Source organism: Ostrinia furnacalis, unplaced genomic scaffold (assembly GCF_004193835.3).
Source record: "Ostrinia furnacalis isolate ACB-3 unplaced genomic scaffold, ASM419383v2 OfSCF2698, whole genome shotgun sequence".
Taxonomy (NCBI): Eukaryota; Metazoa; Arthropoda; class Insecta; order Lepidoptera; family Crambidae; genus Ostrinia; species Ostrinia furnacalis.
In genome coordinates, this window is record NW_021132937.1 from 145,228 (window position 1) to 170,057 (window position 24,830).

At 36.4% G+C, this 24,830-nt stretch overlaps 1 protein-coding gene and 7 non-coding genes across 8 annotated transcripts in view; 1 reads left to right on the forward strand and 7 right to left on the reverse strand.

Annotated features, from left to right (window-relative positions):
- LOC114356160 (cell surface glycoprotein 1-like) overlaps positions 1 to 24,830 on the reverse strand; it is a 92,140-nt gene that overhangs the window by 8,924 nt on the left and 58,386 nt on the right. The window contains exons 3-4 of the mRNA XM_028309276.1: positions 7,903 to 8,194; positions 68 to 138 (exon numbers count right to left, since the gene is read on the reverse strand). Coding sequence (XP_028165077.1) covers positions 68 to 138; positions 7,903 to 8,062 — 231 coding nt within the window. The 5' untranslated portion in view covers positions 8,063 to 8,194. The remainder of the gene's footprint in view (positions 1 to 67; positions 139 to 7,902; positions 8,195 to 24,830) is intronic.
- Positions 1,541 to 1,613, reverse strand: TRNAR-UCG (transfer RNA arginine (anticodon UCG)). Its single transcript has one exon. It is a non-coding gene; the product is annotated as a tRNA-Arg (tRNA).
- Positions 2,551 to 2,632, reverse strand: TRNAS-CGA (transfer RNA serine (anticodon CGA)). The gene has a single exon. It is a non-coding gene; the product is annotated as a tRNA-Ser (tRNA).
- TRNAR-UCG (transfer RNA arginine (anticodon UCG)) lies at positions 4,203 to 4,275 on the reverse strand. The gene has a single exon. It is a non-coding gene; the product is annotated as a tRNA-Arg (tRNA).
- TRNAS-CGA (transfer RNA serine (anticodon CGA)) lies at positions 5,240 to 5,321 on the reverse strand. The gene has a single exon. It is a non-coding gene; the product is annotated as a tRNA-Ser (tRNA).
- LOC114356188 (5S ribosomal RNA) lies at positions 6,695 to 6,813 on the reverse strand. Its single transcript, XR_003656185.1, has one exon. It is a non-coding gene; the product is annotated as a 5S ribosomal RNA (ribosomal RNA).
- Positions 11,501 to 11,619, reverse strand: LOC114356197 (5S ribosomal RNA). Its single transcript, XR_003656193.1, has one exon. It is a non-coding gene; the product is annotated as a 5S ribosomal RNA (ribosomal RNA).
- Positions 24,328 to 24,399, forward strand: TRNAE-CUC (transfer RNA glutamic acid (anticodon CUC)). The gene has a single exon. It is a non-coding gene; the product is annotated as a tRNA-Glu (tRNA).

The following is a 24,830-nucleotide window of genomic DNA, read 5'->3' on the forward strand; positions in this document are numbered from 1 at the left end:
AGGCAAGGTTAAACATCCTCTTATGTTTATTGGTTAAATGTGACATACAAATTTGAAAGAAACTTACACGATGCGCATACGCCAAATGCCAATGGACTGTAAATGTTGAACCCGCAACAAATGATGTTTTTAATGTTCCTGAAACAAACAAAACAATNAAATCATTTTCTTAATAATCTTAGCCAAAAAAACAAGCATTTTTTTTCTCATCAATTAACAATCTTAAAATATTTAATTTGCGCCATCTGTCGGCGAGTAGAAGTACTACCTCAAGATGACACCATTTAGTTACACAACCGGTCACAGGTGGCGCAAACGGTTCCAAATGAAACTCATTGTGCTTGAGAAAATTACTTCACTAACTGGATTTTCTATTCTTCGGCATTTAACCAAAGCAACAAAACATTATGGTTACGTAAAAAACACAGTTCCCATCGTTAATTGCCCATTTCCCTCTTAACTGTAATCAAATTAGATAACTTGACAACTTAGATTTGAGATAAGTTAAGAAGGTTCACTAATTCATTAAATTCTGATTGACTTTAATTTAAAAACTCATAAAACATATTGGGAGTAGGTGTAATATACTTATTTTTAGTATTACCTAAACAGGTTTATAGCTCTTTAATTAAAGAGAGCGCAATTTCATTAAACGTGTGCTTTCAAAAGTAAAGTTGCAACTTTATTTTTGTTAGATAGACTAACTGTATCCGTAACATTGGAGACACATCGAATATCATTTATCACAGTCAGTAACTACCTAGGTCCTACCTACATTACCCTTTACTCAATCAAACCATTTCATTTTTGGGTTACGGGACTGCGCTGCGTAGTCTCAAGCTTTGCTAAAGTTGTATCAATGAAAAGAACCTCATTTGCAAGTTTAAAGCACTATGATTAGAAAGTATTTAAATAATTCATCATCATCATCGTCATCATCTCAGCCATAGGACGTCCACTGCTGAACATAGGCCTCCCCCAATGCTTTCCATGCTGCCCGGTTGGTAGCGGCCTGCGTTAAATTTAAATAATTAAAAACTAGTATTGATAGAAGTTATATTATGGTTTTGGTTGGTAAAAGCCGGCTCCACACCACGTGTATACTCGCAGCAGCTAGCAGCTTAAACTTTTACTTGTAGTAAATAGTAATAATGTAATGCCAGTCGCCACACTTTCGCGATTTTTCAAAGGATTTGGTTTCTATAGGCCTACTTCTTACGATATTTTCGATTTTAAATAATTGATGACAATGAGTGTAGTCTATTGTGTGCCATTAGCTTAAATGTTGCTATAGAATTTTCTGAATACAGAAAGTCCCTTGACTTTCTAGTTCTTTTGACTATCAAAAGTTGCTTGGGAACCTGTATGATTGTCAAAAAGTAATCAGTAGCCCTTGCTTTGATGTTAACTATGTGAAAGTCAAAAATAAGGTTTCAGCTTGCCGTTTTTTAGCCTTTTGTGTGTTAGATCTTATGACCGTCTCTCTCACCCTTCTAGCGCGCAGGAAAAGCTAATGGCCATCAAAAACAAAATGTTAATTCGACCGTGACAGGACTCGAACCTGCAATCTTCGGATCCGAAGTCCGACGCCTTATCCATTAGGCCACACGGTCCCTTGATGTGCCGACCAAAACTACGGAACCCTTGGCTAGTAAGGCTTGCGCGCGCATCTGAGGACCCTACCCTTAGAACGATTCCAAAATATTCGACTCTACCCATCTCTGTCGCCCACATAACATTGAGATCCGAGAGACAAAGACAGATAGAGCTGATTTTCCAAGCGGTGTTTTCCAGGAGTCACCCCTTGCCCGATCAATAAGGCAGCGTCTGCCTCGAAAGCTCGAAGATACACACGATTTTAGAGCTTATTTCAAGAAAGTAGAGTATGAATTTATGAAAATACACGGCCTGATATATATCCACATACCTTCAAAGCGATTAAAGGTCTTGATTTTCATAGAAATATTCATGAAAGCACTTCAGTGTAGTTGGGTGAACTTGTTTCAAAGTTTTAAGTAAAATGTCATGGAAAAACCAACTGACAGATATTTCTTACTTTGCAATCAATATTAGGTTAAGATTTGGATTGCAATTGCAATTTATGTGGTTAACAGGATTTCTAATATGGATTGGCATTAATTAACAACCACCCACTCACTGCAATAGTTATGCTTAGACATTCTGAATTGCTGAAAAATATGTAAGATTGAAAATACAATCATCACTCCACTATTTTATGTTTTGTCTATTCTATCTGATGAAGAAGAAACCCCCTCCATTTACTCTGATATTTAAATTCTTAAATGACACTGAGTACTATTCTGAATGTAATGCAGGCTCATATTATATCACAATAAGGGTTCCTTGTCAGGACTACGGTACCCTAAGGAGGACGCTCTATAAAATAATTTCAGTCCATGGCAGTCTACTGTGGATAAACCTATGCAATATGAAATATGTATGTATTAACTACTAGTTAGCAGTAGTATACATAAAATATAGTTAAATTAATTAAGCAAAAATATATTTTCAATTCAAAACAAAAAATTTCGCAGCCGGCAGGATTCGAACCTACGCTCCCAGAGGGAATCTGATTTCGAGTCAGACGCCTTAACCACTCGGCCACGACTGCTTGACGCTCGAGGCCGAAATTATTAAGACCTTACTACGGCCAAATTTATTACATTTTACCAACTGCAGAAAAGATAGCTATGTTTTTAACATTATGTTATTAAATTCGATAATCATGAAACGTAACGTGCATGCAACTTACACAAAAAACTAAAAAAAAAAATCCCTTTCAATTATTTTTCTAATAAAAAAACGTCTTCTTAACCTTTAACCGACGAGGTGCGGTCTCACAGACCGCTCCGGTTTTTGAAATTTCTGGATTGCAATGTTCTACTTACTCCCGTGTCCCGAGCATCTCAGTACCTTCGAGTTTAGTTGCCCAAACGCCATTACAGGAAGTGGTTACATCGACGAGAGCAGTTTTAATAAGATAATTCGATTTAAAGTTCAACAGCGGTCTGTGGGACCGCACGTCGCAGACTACGTGACATTTTTGTACCATACTGAAAATGGTGTTTTTGTTTTAGACGACACATTTTTCGTAAAAATGATGGATCCTGGGCCGCCACAACCTAGGAAAAGACATTTCCTAATGATGTATTGATATTTGAACATAATATTACGTAAAAGATGGTAGTCTGTAAAAAAAATACCGCGAAACGGGTGGTAAAGCAAACAGTGACTGTATTCTAAGCTCTGACATGCCAAATCAGCCTGATGTCATTGCACCAGCTGCAAAAAAGACGTACATTTTAGTCCATCTAAATTGAAAACGAAATTATCTTACAGGTGTTACCTATGCATTCCGAAAATGCTTGGCATGCAGTAAAAAAAATGTCCTGATTTTGCCTGATGTTTACCCTACGTCAATTTTTTTTTGTGCATGTAATGTACGTGTCATTTATTTTTATTTTATTCATTATGTTCACTATATTTAGGAAGGAGTATAGTTTTTCTTGCTTTGATTAAAATTTACAAGTTATATAGGTATTATTGAGCTCTAGTGTAATTTCGATGAAATTAAGGGTCAAAAAAGTTTTAGCCATATTTAAATAAAAAATATACATTGAGTCCTCGCAAATTATACGTATGTTTATTTGTAATACTATAATGTTCTCAAAAAATATAAAACCAATATACTTTTATACAAAAAAATATTACTTTTTGAGTAAACAGTATAGCGGTCCCACAGACCGCACGTCGCAGACGGCGTGACAAAAAAATCACGTCGTCGGTTAAAGGTTAAAAANTAGGGTTGCCAGGTCCAAAATCACAAAAGCCGGACTTTGTGTTTCATTTGGCCGGACATTTTACCCTAAAAGCCGGACATGTGACGGGGGGGGGGGGGGGCAATTAGTTTCAGCTCATGAGTGAGTACTATCATCATCGGTTGCAAAACCAACATCCGTGATGTGTGCGCTTCATTTGATTCTGTGGCTCGACTTTCGCCTGGCGTGGCAACCAAATAAAAAGCCTAACAAAAACCGGACAGGCCGGACAAGGCAATATTTGGCCGGACAAGACCCTAAAAAGCCAAACATGTCCGGCTAAAGCCGGACGCCTGGCAACCCTAGTCTCACCCTTCTAGCGCGCAGGAAAAGCTCATGGCCATCAAAAACAAAATATTAGTTCGACCGTGACAGGACTCGAACCTGCAATCTTCGGATCCGAAGTCCGACGCCTTATCCATTAGGCCACACGGTCCCTTGATGTGCCGACCAAAACTACGGAACCTTTGGCTAGTAAGGCTTGCGCGCGCATCTGAGGACCCTACCCTTAGAACAATTCCAAAATATTCGACTCTACCCATCTCTGTCGCCCACCATAACATTGAGATGCGAGAGACAAAGACAGATAGAGCTGATTTTCCAAGCGGTGTTTTCCAGGAGTCACCCCTTGACCGATCAATAAGGCAGCGTCTGCCTCGAAAGCTCGAAGATACACACGATTTTGGAGCTTATTTCAAGCAAGGTAGAGTCATAGAGTATGAATTTATGAAAATACGTGGCCTGAATTTTCCATAATTTATCTTAGAAGCTATTATAGGTTTGTTTCTCATAGAAATACTCATGAAAGCACTTCAGTTCAATTGGATGAACTTGTTTTAAAGTTTTAAATAAAATTTCATGGGAAAAACCAACTGACACAGATATTTAATTTTCTTACTTTGCAATCAATATTAGGTTACCTATTTGGGTTGCAATTGCAATATCTGAGTGTTTCACAGGATTGCTAATATCGTTATATCGATTGGCATTAATGAACAACCACCCTCACTGCAATAGTTATCCTTAGACATTCTGAATTGCTGAAAAATATGTAAGATTGAAAATACAATCATCACTCCACTATTTTATGTTTTGTCTATTCTATCTGATGAAGAAGAAACCCCCTCCATTTACTCTGATATTTAAATTCTTAAATGACACTGAGTACTATTCTGAATGTAATGCAGGCTCATATTATATCACAATAAGGGTTCCTTGTCAGGACTACGGTACCCTAAGGAGGACGCTCTATAAAATAATTTCAGTCCATGGCAGTCTACTGTGGATAAACCTATGCAATATGAAATATGTATGTATTAACTACTAGTTAGCAGTAGTATACATAAAATATAATTAAATTAATTAAGCAAAAATATATTTTCAATTCAAAACAAAAATTTCGCAGCCGGTAGGATTCGAACCTACGCTCCCAGAGGGAATCTGATTTCGAGTCAGACGCCTTAACCACTCGGCCACGACTGCTTGACGATCGAGGCCGAAATTATTAAGACCTTACTACGGCCAAATTTATTACATTTTACCAACTGCAGAAAAGATATGTTACAATAACATAATGTTTTTATTTAATAACATTGTTATTAAATTCGATAAAATCATGAAACGTAACGTGCATGCAACTTACACAAAAAAGTAAAAAAAAATCCCTTTCAATTATTTTGCTAATAAAAAAAAACGTCTTAAAAATGCTGTAAAAAAGGAAGCGAGAGTACCGCGTTTCCTCGCTGTATAGTTTTTTTAATTTTTTTATAAGTCCAATATTTCGTTATTAAATTATTGCGCAATATAACAGTTATCGTTAATTAATTTAATTAATAATTTAATTATTTGTCTGGTGTTGATAACATTGATGGAACTATTATTGGTTTTTTATTGTTTTTATTGTGTAAAATCCAACACATAATTATCTCAAAAAAATAAAATAATTCAAAAATCAATTATGTACCAACACAAGCCTTGAAAGTAAATCGACCAAATAAAAATTAAATGTTTCAGACATTAGGTACTATTAAACAAGATTTCATCAAATGTAAGTACAGTCTGTCAAATCAGACAAGTTTTTTGTAAGTTAGCCTCTATTACAACTGTATCAGATGCTACCACAGCGTTACCTTGATGTGCTGTTGCCTGTACCTTGTCTAAAAACACTACAGTCAGTTTCAATAAAATCTGAAATCTTGCAAACTAAAAGATTGACTAAGATTGAAACTTGACGCTATTAAGGCAATAAGTAATTTCAATATTTAATTTTCCAAGACATGAGCAATACTTCATTCTAGCCCTAAAATTCCAGTTACTTTTCAATTTGCTGTTCAAAATGAAGAAGTGCAGTAAAAGTGTTTTTTTTTCCACAAAGCCCCATTCCGTCCTTATTCTTATCAAAATCGCTCAAGCCGTTTCAGAAATTAACCGGAAAATGCACACACACAGTTTTGAAAATGAAATGAAAAAAAAAAGATAAAAAATAAAAGTTTTTTTTTCAACTGAAATGTTTTCATTAAATGCAATAAAACTATTTTGTGCTATTACTTAGACAACAGATAATAATCTTTGGCCCAGATTATAATGTTTATAAACATTGCCACATTATATTGGAGCCGACTGTGAGATTGCAGCGTGAGGCAGAGGTCAACGACCTAGGTCACAACGGCATGCCTAGATCTCTATTTATAAACAAACCTGTTATCGCTGTTTTTATCAGCGACTTTGTCAACATAGAAGAGCGGTGATCAAAAATTCACATTGATTACACTTCGTACGGTTATAAGCCAGTGATTTTTACTTTAATTAAAATGAAAATTCTGCATTATGATCATCATTTTAAAAAAATAGCAAAAAGCCAACATCACGCGGTGTTCCCAGGCGGTCACCCATCCAAGTACTGACTGCGCCCGACGTTGCTTAACTTCGGTGATCGGACGAGAACCGGTGTTTTCAACGTGGTATGGACGTTGGCGAAGAAACGGGCGAATTTTGGGTAGAAGTACAAATAGAATGCGAGCGACTATCATAAGTCTTTCTTTGCCATTTGACTACGGAACCTTAAAAAGATTGGGAAGCCCTGGTCTAATCAAATAATTTTATCATTTAAACTAGGCATTTAATTAAATACCGGTTTGCAAATAATACCTATAATAAATTGTACTATTTATTACACAGAAAAACCATTAAGTAACATTATGTTGCTATAATAGTTTTTATAGCCGTTTTATTGCTGTTTCGAAGTATGTACGATAATATTTCAATGCGTGAAGAACATTTATGTAGGTAACTGGGTGACACTATAAATTATATTGCCGACATGTTTTGTGTAGAACAGGCCCTCTAAACGTTCCAAGACCGTGACATTTGCTAAAATTATACCTCACTCTATTTCTGGACATACTAGTTCAAAAGAGAAAAAGTAATTTGATATTAAATCCCGGAAGATAAAAGGATTTAAAATACATTTTTTTAATTTACTGAACAGTTTAGGCTTAAGGTATTTAATCCTTCAAGCTCCGCGAATCTAGACACAATAGATAATCAATTGTTATGACATTAATTAATGCCGACTCAATCGGTGTGTGAACCGTTGGGAAGATGGTGATCAGTGTGACTCGATGGGATTTTTTCGAATCCATTAACAGTGTTACACGTTTCGGTGTGACTGGTTGGGAACAAACGGCCAAAATAGCTCTATTAGGTCACATGTCTCTCCTTAATCGCAGGATTCCTGCTGCAGGGACCTACTCAGTTAAACGCTATAATAATAAACCTGGTGAATAATACTCTGTGCACTTAAGGGACTCTTATCTAGGTATAAATAAGACGTCAATATGAAGGTGACAATTTAATGCTTGACACAAGTTGTCAATGGTTCTCAAAGGTCAAAATCCTCCCGGTATATGTATAAAGCCGGGGAAAAAAATTTGGACACCGCGGTACAGCTTTACGCGTCTCAAAGTACAGTGACATCTCTCGGCAAATAATACAAACAAGTTTCATGGAAGGTTTATACACCTGGTAGTTAAAATATCTAAGCAAGTAAAAAATTTTCATTTACCTTTGGGCATCCCGCATGGCGGTTTCGTCCTGGAATTGTCCAAAAAGTCCAAATCGAACCTCCTAGCTGGAGGGTACGTCAACGCCACGTGTCCACTCACACACACAAACACGGCACAAGCCACCACACTCACTAGTGTCACTCGCGATATCGACGCCATTTTGTTTTTTGTTTTTCATTCACTCATTGTGATCAACACTGTCACCCACACATGGCACTTTTGAATTTTTGAAAATGGAACGCTATCTTCTTCTGCGCGTCATTTTTCCAGCCAGCTGTTTTCGTCGACTATCTGAAACAAAAGAAAAGTAATTTATGAGTTTATTATTTTTCAGGGACAATTTACAACAAAATAGTGTTTACCTAACTAACTGTTAAGTATGTTAATCGTGAAACAAACTAAAGTGAAGAGATAAAAGTTTGAACATAGAGTAGGTACGGATACTTTTGTGGAGTCACAAACAACACAACTCTAAAGATTCTAAATCCAAATGGGTCGAACTCTACCCTAGAATTTGAAATTATTCTTAATATTCGATTCAACATAAGCTATGAAAGATTTGTATCTCCTCGCGTAGCTGTTTTTGTAATAACAATATTTTAGATTTAATACAAAAGTGTCATTTCATATCCTCTCAGCTCTCTAAAAAGACTTGATTTGCAGCTACTGCTTACAAGATTTCATTGTTGCCAATTGTGATTCTGTTTCGAGACTACTAACCGTACAGAATAATTAAACTGTACGCCACACGACAATAACATTGTAAAGTACGGACAGTTCATTACACTGCCACCATTTCTCCGCCAATATAAATGACATAACAAGTAAACAACCACGTTGGTTGACGTCAAGACATTGATATGGTACTTTCTAATGTAATGAGCCTGTACAGCTGGCCCATTCCGCGGGCAAAATTGGACCACGTACTTGTAGGGTGACCGTGATTTGAGGTTTTGGAGGACATTTTTGATTTCTGTTTGACCCAAAAACAACTCATTTATTTATGCAAGTAGGCTTTTAAAAAGTATTTTTACTTTACACGTCCCATTATTCGTCCCATAACTCTACCACTGCTTCAGGACAATAAATGGGCCAGTGCTGAGAAGAAGCAGCGCAAGCAATACAGTCACTAATAGAGTAAGTAGAGTATGACAATGTAGTTACATAATTACACTGGCATTAAGTACTCCTTTAATACTTTAATGTGCAACAAAGGGTATATCAGATTTGATTTAATTTGATTTCAAAATGGTCATTCAGTCAGTTTGAATAAATTAATTTTAAAAAACCCACTTCAAAAAGTACAAAAGTAATTTTGTTTTATATTATTTATTAGGACAAAATTATCCATGATTGATATTTTAGCTGTCGGTGCCAGTTTGCCTAATGCCAAGGTTAAGAAACATATAAACGGAAGTAGGTACCTAATAACCAACTTTATGAAGAAACCGAGTTTTGGCTGGTCACAAAAATTATCTCCATCGACTGGTGGTATTTGATCCTCTATTAACGAAATAAAGTGTTAATCAATACTCCAGCCAGCGTCCTTGAAATAATATAATAATGTTTCTCAACATGGTAACCCTACACGCTAGTTACAATCATAATCAGCTGATTGCCGCGATCTCTCTCGTTATATTGCCGCTATTGTTGCAACAAAACAATTTAGTTCTCTACAATGTAAAAAGATAGTGATTATTAAACTAGAATTTAAGTTTGTTTGAGGAAAAGTTTTTCCACGTTGAAAAGTGAGTTGGAAGAACCTGGCTTGTTTTGTATGACGGATTATAGCGAGCTGCAGCAGCAGATTCGAATCCCAGTGGGGGCAAATATTACTATGGAGAGTAGGTACGAGTACGAGGATTTTATAATTTTTACTTTTTTGTCAAAGGTGACGTATTAGGCTAAGAAACTTATTCTCATTTTATAAGGCAAGAATGAATAAAAGTTACACATTATAAATTTTAATCACCATTATACCTACATGGAATTTTTCCAATTGAGTGATTTTAAAATTCTACTTCCCAATCTTTTGTCAATAAATACATATTTGAAATAAAACAATTAATAATGTAAAAATGTAACACATTACCAAAATGTAACGCTTCATTTCGTAAGTTTCAAATTCAATATCAATATTTCAAATTAGTTTACGACGATATAAACTCATTCATAAAGTATACCTGTCAGGTGCTCATTCAATCGTAATAACTCGTAATATGAAAGCAATAAGGTCTAATAATGTATGACACAATTTACAAATAGTCACATTGAAAATTGAAACGTAACATTAAGGTGTAAGTAATAAAATTGATGTTATTATTGACGTATACGTTAAGGTGCTGATACAATGGTTTAGCGCTACAATGAGTATTAAATGGGGACACAGTTTGGCAGGATATTTTTTCATAGATATCGTGAATTGAACCTTGGATTTTTCCATTATTTCTATACAGTGTGAGTCACGTTAAAGTGTACATATGAAAATAGATGAAACTAGACCTATCTTTATCGACAAAAAAGAGGTCAAAAAAATTTTGAGAATTTTTTTAAATTTTTTATAGAATTTTTTTTCTTCCAATTACTTATTGTAAATAAAACATAATAACTTTTAAACTAAGCGGTATATCTTGATACAATAAAAACAGTAACAATGCTAAATAACAGGCAATACTAATAATATTTTTTGACCTCTTTTTTGTCGATAAAAATAGGTCTAGTTTCATCTATTTTCATATGTACACTTTAACGTGACTCACACTGTATGAATGAGGGTTTTCGCGATTGAAAAATCCACCAGATGGCAGTGGATTTTGACATATCTGTCAATGTCATGTCAAAAATAACCAATCATGCAGCATTTAGACCTCCCGTCTACGTATTGCCATCTGGCGGATTTTTCAATCGCGAAAACCCTCATTGCCATGGACGTGACATTTAACTTTAAAATTAAAATTCGAGTGGCGAACTGGCGACCACAGGCCGGACTGCTCGTTGTGGAAGTCCTTGGAAGAGGCCTTTGTCTAGTCATCTAGTGAACGTCATTTGGCTGAAGCGAACGAACTATTTACACACTTAACACCCTTTGGTGCACAGAAGTTACAGTATTAACACAAAATGTAAGTTTCTGTTTGTCTACGAATGATGAATTTTGTTACAACTTAACGCTTAGGTGTATCGACACCTTTAACAGGTGGTTTTCAAAGTAATTGCAACCGTATGATCTTGGAATTCAGTATCAATTGGCTTGAAAAAAGCTCGGATATGTATAGGAGGATCACTCCGTCACAGTTTGTTGGCTATCCACTTTCACTGATGTCTTGTATTAATATTATTAGCTTTTGTTTTCTCTCTTTATGTTTACACGATGACGGTAAAATTCCTAACTTATGACTTTCTCTGTAAAGTATACAACTTACTCTCAATTAGGGGTACAAAATCATTGTTTAATTAATTAACTGATGCTACTAACAGACTCGTTAATTAAAACGATTTTTTGTCTTAAAAATTTTCCGTCCATTCGTATCTTTCAACCAAATTATGATATTACCTAGCAATTTTTAGTGGACTACGAAATTCATTAAAAAATAAGCAAAAAGCCAACATCACGCGGTGTTCCCAGGCGGTCACCCATCCAAGTACTGACCGCGCCCGACGTTGCTTAACTTCGGTGATCGGACGAGAACCGGTGTTTTCAACGTGGTATGGACGTTGGCGAAGAGTTGGTCGAATTTTAACATCACTTAATTTTATTTACACTCAAATTCTTTAGTAGTCAGTCTATGAATGGTTAACGCACTAGAAATCGAAAGTAACTATGCACTTTGTGGTTAAGTTCATTCAAGTTTAATCTCTATTCCCTTTAAATAACTGTTATGCGCTTCCTGTATCAATATCTTTTTAACAACTACCGTTCTACACCACAAAACCGCAAAATACTTCAAAGTAAACCCTATAACTTACAAGATAAAGTATAATTTCCCATAACTGCAATGGCAAATAACTTCCCATAGCACAAAATGATTTCAATATGACGTGAAACCGCTATCAAATAGACTCCCATGGCGTTTTTATTATATTACCAACTGTATTATTGCTAAATATGGTTGAGATTAGCATTGTTTCTGAAGATAAAGTCTTCAAAACAGACGACAGTTACAGGTTATAATTTTTTTATTCTTTTTCTATTACAATTACTATTAAGATGCGTTTAGCTTGACTTGCCGTCGTTTTATTACAATGTACCTAATTAATTATACAATTTTTCTGGAGGAGACCTTTTTGTTACTTTGGCTGCTTCAACTTTTTAGCCGTTTGTTCCCAACGAGTCACCCAAACGAGTGACACTGTCTGTTACTGTTACTCGTTGGGAATAAAATCCCATCCAGTCACACTGTCATTGTTTCACACATTAAGTATCTATAATATTACCAGGAGAAGTTTATAAAGAAACAATGTACAAAACACATTCAAAAATCAAAATATGTACACAAAAGAACTTAAGTTATCTGTAATAAAATACAGGTTACAGTGTAACCAACGAGTACTGGTGTGACTGGATGAGATTTTTTTAATGAAAAAATTTACTCATTGGTAACAACAAGCTGTTTCAAGCGTTTCACGCCCGTATTCACAAACGATGCTTGCAAGCATCAAATCAAAAGCACGGTAANTATACAGGGTGGAATTTTGTAATGCCACCTGGAGGGAAAGTACTGTCGGCCGTTTGGTGTAGTGGTTCGAAACGGACTACTATTCCGAAGGTAGCGGGTTCGATTCCCGCATAGTACAAACATTTGTGTGCATGAACATATTTGTTTGTATTGGACTGGGTGTTTTCTATGTATAATAAGTATGTATTTACAAAAAAAAAAGTATTTAAGTATGTTTATATCCGTTGTCTAGTACTCATAGTACAAGCTTTGCTTAGTTTGGGACTAGAAGCGCAGTGTAAAATGTCCAAGGATATTTTAATTTTTTTTTTAAATATTATTACGTGTCGCATACAAATGGCAATGCCAGATTTTGTATGGAAAGTGGCGTCTTTTTTTTTTCGCGCGGCCATCGACCAAACCTTATTTTTTTATTACAAAATAGTGTAGTAAACTAAACTTACTATGACATGTATACCTCTAAACTCAGTCTGAACTGAGTTACGAGCATTAGAAGTTTGATGATTTTACATACTAGATTTGCTATCTGCGTGCAAGCTTTGTAAGAAATTGCAACAAAATAGTGACATTGTATGTGTAAACTAACAATAACATCAATTATAGGCTCCAGTCATCAGTATGGAGCAGAATCAGCTCAATAAAAAAATAGCGCAATATTTTGTTGCAATTTCTTACAAAACTTGCGCGCAAAAAGCAAATCTAGATGAAAACCATCAAACTTCTAATGCTCGTAACTCAGTTCAGACTGAGTTTAGAGGTATACATGCCATAGTAAGTTTGGTTTATTACACTATTTTGTAATCAAAAAACAAAGTTTGGTTGATGGCCGCGCGAAAAAAAAAAGACGCCACCTTCCATACAAAATCTGGCAATGCCATTTCTTATTCTTATTCTTATTCTTATTCTACCTACAGTATTAAGGCTGAATTGCACCACCTAACTTTAGCGGTAACTATAACGATAACCGGTGATTTTGTATGGATTTTGACAGACTTTTGACGATTGTTAAAGTAAAAGTAAGATGGTGCAACCCAGCCTAAGAGTTCATTCTCTCCAGGTGCCATTACAAAATTCCACCCTGTATATGACGTGATTCGCTGGGTGCGAAGTACTAGGTGGGGGAAACATAATCGATCGCAGCGCTCATGGTGGTCAAAAGTAGAAATAATGTAAGCTCTGTCATCCGATGTATCTGTCAATGGCAAAGCGATTCTACTTATTACATTTTAATATCATTAATTAATCGCATGAAAAGGGTCCTACTGGGAACTTAAATAAAAGAGTGGACTGTATTTCGATAAGGCTGGTTTAATAACCGTTTACAATTTGGAAATAACTAGACTATACAACGTGGTTGTACAAAAATGAGTCACAGTAGTTGTTGAGCACAGATGTTTGCCTTATGATGAGAGCGTGAATTATTGAACTCTGTCCTTGTTTTGTTCTTAATTCTTCTACATCTCGGACTTGACCAGCCAATACCAACAACTTTCCTTTAAATACGGTTTGTGGTTGGAATTTGATATTGTAACCATGATTGTAACACTCACAAATCCGGTCTTCAAAACAAACTCATTTCGATCTGAAAACGATATTTAATTTATTACCAGCGATACAGGAACATTTAAATATATTTACTGTTATATAATGAAACCGTTAAAGTAGCTTTTTCTTTTTGTTTTACTGTAAAACTACAACTATAAATGAAGTAAACAAACCCTGACACAATAAAAATTAAACACACTTTTTGGACTTACCTCATTTGATTTGAATGACCAAAATGATTTCAAAACCTTTTTTCCATCCAAATCGTGGTATCACAACAACTTATTAGTCGAAAATATTTGTTATTTCTTCATTTCGATATTTTTTCACAAATATACGACCTAAATGTCAATGTGACAGAGCCCTCAAAGTTGTGGACGCTAGTTGGCGCTGTAATCGTGCACGGAGCCGTAGCATACTCGTACTTTGAAGCACATCTAAAGTCTCGATGTCGTTTGACGTCTCAAAAACACTCCGTGCCGCGGAATACCTCAGGCACTGATTTAGTTATGAACTAGACCTATAGTGTGAATATACCACAGACACAAAAAAAAACAATTTGATCGGAGTCATCAAGCTATAAATAGAAATAACAGGGCGAAAATAACGTGACAAAAAGTTTATCGCTGAAAGATAGCGCCTTGACACGTATCAATCAATTTGTAATTGATCGATTACTTATAGTTTGCGATTCAACTTCTCTACTTACTAACTTTTGCACTCTTTTATAAACCTATATTATAGATAATCTTAAAAAGATGTGTACCTAGTACACCAATGCTTTTAGATTGACTTTTCATTAAAAAAAAAACCCTGAAAGTTATCTGCAATATGCGTATAATGTGACTGAACATGTCATAGTATCATTGCAAGTTAGTACTTACTTGTATTATACTTACTTACATCAAAATTCTTGTTTAGCAGTATGTATAAAATAATAATTCTTTATTTAGCATTCTAGATTTACAAGTGGGTAATCTTATAAGTAGCCACTTATTTCTTTATTTTTTCAACTTTTGATTCACATTATTTATTTAAATAACGTTCCATAAACCATAAATTTAGGTAAACTTGTTCACTGCCTAACTTATATGCAATTATTATACCAAAATGCAACGACCTAGTTTGTGGTCTCCACGAATTCATACAGACGGCACATCAAGTAACACTGCACTCTATTACTTGGTTGTAATAGAATCTACTTTTCAACGAACACGTATAGTTGTGGACTGTATCCACGAGCTGGGCTGAATACGTTGTGAATAGCTCCTTCGGGCGCCGTGTATTCCATTTGCGAGGGAAGCGACCAATGGCTCGATACGTGTTACTTACCAAAACTGGGGGTTGCCACTTTATGTAGAGTGAGACGTATTTTTTATTGACTTTATTATAAAGCATTATTTTTAATGAAAAGCTACAATAATGTAATGAGCGACTTGCACATAAAATAGAAGTACCAAAAACAATAGGCAATTTAAAAAAACCTTAAACAAACTTTGATAGACAACTACCTACTGTATAGCTACCTAGTTCCACTACTGAACTGTCCTATCCATGACATTGACAGCGGGGCGCCACCGTCAATACCGGATCGCTGGTTCCGATTTTTGCCATGTAGGAAACCTTATAGTTGAACGATGATACCATTGAGTTTGGTGGGACAGTTCAGCGTGGGTCATCTATACTAATATGACGACATTTTTATATCGTTTGTATACTTAAAAGGTCAAAAGAGGCTAGTTATTTTATTTCAATATGATAAACGTAGACCTTTGTTGTTGAGTGTGTGACCTTTAAAAACCACTATCGTCAACTTTATCACTGAATGAAGATATCAAACTACGGAAACTGTAGATAGATGGAATTACTTATCTGACAGATCGACAAATGTTATTTTACTTTACTTTTATTGTTATCTGGGCACCAGTGCCGTAACTAGCCTTTTATGCGCCCGGTGCGAGAAATATAAAAAAAATGTAACCTTTTTGAATAAAAAGTAACCTTCTACGGGGGGGGGGCAGAGCGTGCATGAAACAAAACTAGATACTGGTCTGGTCATTTCTGCGCCCCTCCAGGGTCTGCGCCCTGTGCCTGGGCACCGCTGGCACCGCCCTAGTTACGGCACTGCTGGGCACGTATCTTACGGTCATCTAATATATTGTTTTATGTTTCTTCATTAATAATGGTATAATATACTTACCTACTACTACTCGTTTAACACATTTCAATGTTGCTGTAAACACACAAATACTAAGCTGGGTTGCACCATCTTACTTTGACTTTGGCAAACGTCAAAAATCTGCCAAACTCCATACAAAAAGCACAGGTTATCCCTATAGTTACCGTTAAAGTTAGGTGTTGCAACTCAGCTTTAGTACAGTCGCGGAATGAAAAGGTTCGTCACCTTAGTGTCGGTTTTCGCTTGCACCAAAGAGTCAAACCTGCCAACATAACAGTGCAAGAAACAGTGCTGCTAACATTTAAATAAATATGACGTTTGCTGACGAATAAGGTTTTGCTTGTTTATTTTTCTATCCCATCAGTGCAATGCAATGATGACATTGACCAATTGACAATAGTTTTTTTTTATTTAATAGACATAATAATGGCAGGTTGAACCAACAAGAAGGTTTTAGTTTATCAATCATAATAATCTTCTTGACAAGATAAATCGTCAAACAACTTTGATCTGAATAATTTTGAACTTTACTGACGAACAGTTAAAGATTATTTTCTCTAATTTGAGATTATTCTGTAACATAGTTTCAAAGAGGTCGTCGGTGTTGGTAGCTTGGCATCCCCCGGGGATTCTTCGCACCCCTTGCCCCACCGTTACCGTGACCGCTACCGTGGTACGGGATAGTGGGGCCGCCGGGGACTAGGGGCCGTTTTATTGTTTGTAAAACCATTCTGGAGGGTTTTGCCCTAATCGCCACGCTTGGCAGGCGGGTTGGCGATCGCAGTTTTTTGTTTGGTTTCGCACGCAGACGCTGCTGCCCGTCTGGTGCTACAGGGGTTTTGTCGCCTCTTACGACACGCCTCCTGTCGGCGGTGGGGAAAAGTATTCTTTTACGGCCGTCCCCACACGGCACGACCTCTGGCCCTGGCAACCTTCAACGCTCGCACACTGCGTACAGACGTGAAGCTAGTGACTCATGTCCGAAATACCGCAGTGTCTCAAGACAAAAGTGTTCGAGCAGTGTGTGTTGCCAGTGTTGATATATGGATCCGAAACGTGGTCGCTTACTATGGGCCTCATAAGAAGGCTCAAGGTCACCCAAAGGGCGATGGAGCGGGCTATGCTCGGAGTTTCCCTGCGTGATCGAATCAGAAATGAGGAGATCCGTAGGAGAACCAAAGTAACCGACATAGCTCGCAGAATTGCTAAAATCAAGTGGCAGTGGGCGGGGCACATAGCTCGTAGAGACGATGGCCGTTGGGGCAGGAAAGTTCTCGAGTGGCGACCACGGGCTGGAAGACGTAGCGTGGGCAGGCCTCCTACTAGGTGGACCGACGATCTGGTAAAGGTCGCGGGAAGAGCCTGGATGCGGGCAGCGCAGGACCGTTCATTGTGGAAAACCTTGGGGGAGGCCTTTGTCCAGCAGTGGACGTCATTTGGCTGAAACAACATAGTTTCAAAAGGTAATATGTGCTCGCGATTCGTTGAAGGAATCAATTTGAAAACTGACGAACCTTTTCATTCCGTGACTGTACATACATGCTTAGTACCTACTCATAATTTTTAAACAATACAAATCTTAAAATTACGTTCCTCTGAAATGTAATGAAACTCCATAAAATTGCTATTACATACTTATGCCACTACATTTATTTAATAACATTCCATCCTAGTTTTCACTTTATTCTCTCTTGAACGACAGATTTTCCGATGTATCAGAAAAATAGAAAACTGTTTTTCCTGTATGTTGGCAGCCCTGCACAGGTAAGGCGCCGACTAGCGGTGGCCGCGCGGAAATGTGGCGGAAATGTCCGACACTGGCCGTGTGTTACCAACTTTACGCGACCAAACGGAACCAACGTCATAAGACCGTCGCTACCTACTTCGTATTATTTGTTGATGTAGGTCAGGCCAAGGCATAGATTTTACTGCTTATTGAAGTTTGGAAATTCCAACGAGGTACGACGATATACGAGCGTACTAATTCCGATTTAGCCTAAATATACGATCAAAACAGAAATTATAGCTTTGCGCTATAAAATACGTTAGTGTAAACTTCATCGATCTCTTAAGTACGAGTAAATCTTCGTTAATATCTCATGTCTTTATTAATTATATTAGTAAATCGATTCGTATAATAAGCTATAAAGAAATAAAATAATATCCTTCCAAATCCAATTCCATTGACTTAAAACATGACTTTTTTCGGTTCACGTATTCAAGAAGATTATCTTAAAGGCAATCGAGTCTCCGTCAAGTCTCCTTATCAAAAGTTTGTTGTCACGTCTAAACAGGAAGCGAAACGCAGACAAACACATTTGCCATTAATTTATCCAATACAATCTTGTTACATCGCGATCGCGTTCGGTGGAACGAAACGCAATCTAATTTAGCAGATAATTCCGCGGGAACAAAAATGGAAGGGTGTTGTAGTAATTTGAAATTGGCGCGTTCTTGCTACGTAATGACAGATGACAGGTCGTTGACTATTTTTTTCTTGTCTGCGCCATCACTGCTGTAATGTGCATTGTTCTGTTTAATAAAACTCAAGTAATTAATTATAAAGTCGTTTAATTACAACAGGTTATGGGCCCAGGCAGTAATCTGTTTGTAATAAGTATCAGTGAAAAGTTATATCAATGAAATAACGTAAAACAAAGTCGCCGGTCATCAAAACTGACACGACCTAACCAAAAAGCCGCGTGGTGTGTGTGAAAAAAATATTTTTCATACAAAATGTCTTCAAATGCAATGACTCTTATCGAAAAGTTAGTTGGTCGAGATAACTACAATACATGGAGATTTGCCGTGATGACGTATTTACAACACGAAGACCTCTGGTGCTGTATTGAAAATGAAGGCAAACCTGTTGATTCAAAGCTCGACCTGAAAGCAAAGGCAAAAATTATATTGTTGGTTGACTCAGTGAATTACATACATATACAAGAGGCAAAAACGGCTAAAGAAGTGTGGACCAATTTACAAAAGGCTTTCGACGACAAAGGGTTGACAAGACGCGTGGGCTTATTGAGAGATATGATTACAACAACATTAGAAAATTGCCAAAATGTTGAAGATTACATTAACAGAATAATGAGTGCAGCACATAAACTTCGAAACATATCATTTGATATCAATGATGAGTGGCTGGGTACTTTGCTCCTTGCTGGATTACCCGAAGTCTACAAGCCAATGATTATGGCCCTCGAAAGTTCTGGTGTGCCGATTACAGCAGACTCTGTGAAGACTAAGCTCTTACAGGAAATAAAGAGCTCCGAGTCAGTTGCATTGTATGCAAGTAAGCCAAGTAAATATAAACAAAAGGATTCTGATAATTCTCCGAAGTTTAATAAAGGTCCCCGTTGTTTCAAGTGCAACAGGTATGGTCACATAAGTAAAAATTGCAGAACAAAGAAAAAGGACCAAGGCAAAGAGGCAGGCAAAGAAACTGGATATGTCGCTGTGTTCTCGGCATCCGCTGCAGCATATGACAGTAATAGCTGGTTTGTTGATTCAGGAGCATCCATGCATATGACTATGAGGCAGGACTGGCTATATGATGAATCAACACCTCCAATTACAAGCATCCGTATTGCTAATGATAAAATGCTAAAAGTGAAGAGCTGTGGAAAAATAGATCTGCCTATATGTAATAGTAAAGGACAAACACAAACCATACAAGTCACCAATGTGTTGTATGTGCCTGAGTTAGCAAGCAATCTTCTCTCCGTGAGTCAGCTGATAAAGAAAGAATGTTCAGTACTGTTTAGTAATGAAGGCTGTAAAATATTCAACAAATCTCAAGAAGAAGTTGTAGCTTGTGAGTTAGTAAATAACATGTATCGTCTGAACATAAGTAGTGCACAAGCATATGCATGTAATACAAAGGAAAGTGACAGCTACTTATGGCATCAAAGGATGGCTCATCTCAATATGACTGATCTGAATAAACTCTCCAAATGTACAGAAGGTGTCAAGCTTACTGAGAATAAGCTGGATATGATATGTGAATTTTGTCAAGAAGGAAAACAGTCTCGGCTGCCGTTTCCCAAGGAAGGTTCTCGTGCTAAGAAGGTTCTAGAACTTGTACATTCCGATATCTGTGGACCACTGGAGGTGAAATCAGTTGGAGGAGCGCAATATTTCCTCACATTTGTGGACGACTATACCAGGAAAGTATTTATTTATTTACTTAAAAACAAGTCTGAAGTGTTCAGTAAATTTAAAGAATTTAAAGCATTAGTGGAAAATCAACTTGAATGTAAAATAAAGAAATTAAGAACTGATAATGGAAGAGAGTATCTGAGTAATGAGTTTATTGAATACATGCAAAATTGTGGGATTGTACATGAAACTTCTAATCCATATACCCCACAACAAAACGGGTTAGCGGAGCGTATGAATCGCACATTGATGGAGAGAGCTCGCTGTATGTTGCTTAATGCTAATTTACAGAAACACTACTGGGCTGAAGCAGTGGCGACAGCTGCGTACATAACGAACCGCTGTCCGACAAGATCCATTTCATACGCTACACCTGAGGAGTTATGGTCCGGGAAGAAGCCAAATTTGAAACACCTTAGAATCTTTGGATGCGAAGTCATGGTTCATGTTCCAGATGCTAAACGTCACAAACTGGATCCTAAGGCAAGTAAAATGATATTTATTGGCTACTCAGAAGTCACTAAAGGTTACAGACTATTAGATACTAAAACAAGGAAAATCCTTATCAGTAGAGATGTTGTATTTCTGGAAAATTCCATACAAAGAAAGTATTCAATGGTTCCACTAACAGAAAATACAAATAATGTTAAAATATGTGCTGATGAAACAAAGAATATTAATGAATCTGTTGGGCTAACAAATCAAAGCACAAGAGAGTTAAATAACTCATCTGTAACATTATCCGATGATGATGATGATGAAGAAACATTCTTCTCCGATGATGATCCCGAGTATGTACCTGAAAAAGAAATAAATATTAGTGGACCTAGTAATATAACTCTTAGAAATAAAGTAAGAAACAGAAAACATGAATCTAATACTTACCTCTGTCAAGGTGGAGAACACGAAGAAAATGAGACGCCTACGACTTACCGGGAGGCTCTGTCATCACTGGATAAAGAGAAGTGGATTAAGTCTATAGAGGAAGAGTTGCAAGCACACAGTAAGAATGAAACATGGGAGTTGGTGAAGAAGCCAGATGGAGTGAAAACTATTGGCTGTAAGTGGGTTTTCAAAGTGAAAGATACACCATCAGGACCACTGTATAAATCAAGACTATGTGCCATGGGATGCTCACAGAAACACCAGGTTGATTACACAGAGACATTCTCACCAACTGTCAGGTATGACTCTGTAAGAGTTTTGCTTTCTAAAGTGTGTCAGGATAACTTGCAAATGATACAGTTTGATGTTAAAACTGCTTTCCTCTATGGAAACATAACTGAAGATATATATATGAATCCACCAGATGGTTTAGATGTACCTGAAGGGCATGTTTGCAAACTTAAAAGGTCATTATATGGGTTAAAACAAGCACCCAGGTGCTGGAATCAAAAATTTGATTCTGTGTTGAAGAAATTTGGTTTCACCAATAGTCACTCAGATAAGTGTATCTATACTGGTCAGTTTAATGGTAGTAAAGTGTACCTAATACTGTATGTGGATGATGGCCTAATCATTTCTAAAGATAAAAGTGTGTTGAACAAAGTAATTGATGATCTAAAAGAAAATTTTGAAATAAAAGTCTGTGAACCTAAAAACTTTGTTGGCCTTGAAATTGAGAAAGGAGAAAACTATATATTTCTACATCAGACTACATATGTACAAAAATTGCTGAATAAATTTAATATGATTAATGCCAATGGAAACAGTACACCAGTAGAAACAGGTATCAAATTGGAAAAGAATACATCAGAGCCAGATAGAAACATTCCATACAGAGAGGCTGTAGGCTCATTGATGCATCTAGCTATAGTCAGCAGGCCTGACATAATGTTTGCGGTTAGCTTAGTCAGCCGATATCTGGATAGTTATGATAGTAGTCACTGGAATGCAGTAAAACGGATAATGAAGTACCTCAAAGAAACTAGTGATTATGGCCTATACTATACACCTTCACACAACAATATACTAGAATGTTATTGTGATTCTGACTACGCTAATGATACTGAAACAAGAAGGTCAATGACAGGATATGTATTCATTAAGAATGGTGCTGCTGTTACTTGGGCCAGTCAACGTCAGCAAACGATAGCACTATCTACAACTGAAGCGGAGTTTATGGCTGCCTGTAGTGCTACAAAAGAAGTTATTTGGTTAAAGAGACTTTTGTTAGATATAGATGAATATTATCAGGATTCTGTAAAACTTAACATAGATAATCAAAGTGCAATCTCTGTCATAAAACATGAAAATTATCATAAACGTTGCAAGCACATAGATATTAAATATAAGTTTGTTAAAGAGAAATATGAAAGTAAAGAAATTGCTCTGAAGTATATAAGTAGTAATGAACAAAGGGCTGATATATTTACTAAACCCTTAGCTAAAAGTAAATTTCAATATCTAAGAAGTAAATTAGGTATTTGTAAGATGTAACTGTACTTATAAAACTTGATTCTGTCATACTTTGTTCAGTAATATGTATGTATAAAGTAACTACCTATTGTTTTTGTTTGTTACTATTAATTGTTTAACTGTTAGAATGAGGAACGCTGCAATTTGGAGAGAGTGTTGTAGTAATTTGAAATTGGCGCGTTCTTGCTACGTAATGACAGATGACAGGTCGTTGACTATNCTTTATAGACTTCGGACAGGTCTGCCGTAGTAAGGACAATCTGTTCAGGTGTCAGGTGGGGATTCTTGGATGGATCAAACTTGGAGTGCAAGTGTGGTTTTGTTCCCCAGTCGACGAAGCACATGATTTCGTGCCCTGCGTGCCCAAAGATTTAATGAAGGCTACTGATAACACCACTCTTGTGGCGGAGTTTTGGGCTGACGCTGTGTAGGTTTGTTGTCGACACGACAAGAAGAAGAATAAAAAAAATATTTTATAGGTACAAGCAAGTTTTTATTCTGAAATACAGTTGTACTAAAACGAAAAAAATAATGCAAGGTTCAAATAATTTCGAAAGCTTGTAGCGCAAACCGAAAAAAGAAGAATAAATTCCATGCGCGATAATAAAATAAAACGCTTTTCTTCAAATACTTACATCTTTTTGAAAAAAACTACGTTTCATTTAAATTAAATTGATGGTTTAAAAAATTTACCCAATATTCGAAAAATCCGGATAATCCGGATTTGTACGTAACACAAATCCTAAAAACCGGATTTAAGAAAAATCCGGATTTTGCAATCTCTACACCTGAGGAGTTATGGTCCGGGAAGAAGCCAAATTTGAAACACCTTAGAATCTTTGGATGCGAAGTCATGGTTCATGTTCCAGATGCTAAACGTCACNGGGATACAATTTTACTGGAAGAGACCTTTTTGTTACTTTGGCTGCTTCAACTTTTTAGCCGCTTGTTCCCAATTATAAGTCACCCAAACGAGTAACACTGTTACTGTTACTCGTTGGGAATAAAATCCCATCCAGTCACACTGTCATTGTTTCACACATTAAGTATCTATAATATTATCAGGAGAAGTTTATAAAGAAACAATGTACAAACACATTAAAAAATCAAAATATGTACACAAAAGTACTTAAGTTATCTGTAATAAAATACAGGTTAATACAAAATACAAATACAAATCTATTTATTCAAAAGTAAGTACATGCATATAAAAACAAGCAACAAATGTTTAAGTACAGACATTAATGTATCTTACAAAATATTATGATTCTAAAAACATTGAGCTTTGCTTCCTAAGTTAGGGCAGAGCCCTGTATTTTAGGTTACAGTGTAACCAACGAGTACTGGTGTGAGTAATGTTTGTGAACACGGGCGTCAGTTTCAGTCAGAAATAAATATTGTAAATAGGTAGTTGCTAACATAGTATTTCGGCATGACAACCAATATCCGATATGGTCTAGTGGCTAGGATACCTGGCTCTCACCCAGGAGGCTCGGGTTCGATTCCCGGTATCGGAAAAGATCTTTTTTACTTTTTGTTTCTTTTCTATGGGTATTTAAATTTTAATGAACTATTTCGAAGCGACATTCAAATTATTATTTAAGGTTGATAGAGCGGCGAATTTCAAGGCACGAAGGTGGAGGAGTATCAGAAAATTGGCGAAAAAAATTGGCAATGAGTATTTTAAATAAATTGAGTGTAAATAAATTAAAAAAAAAAACGAAATGCCTAGAAGAGCCAATATCCTGATAATAATGTAAATGAATGTTCATAAAATTAAATATTGTAGAGCCAAAATCATACATCATAATAAATAAAATAAATTTATCATTAGCTCAACTCAAGGCGAGCAGTAACGATAACAGATTGTTGGTATCCTTCCGTTTGGCCAAATTACTTTTCGCCAAATTTCACTTCGCAAACAACTTATCGCCAAAGTGTCATTTCC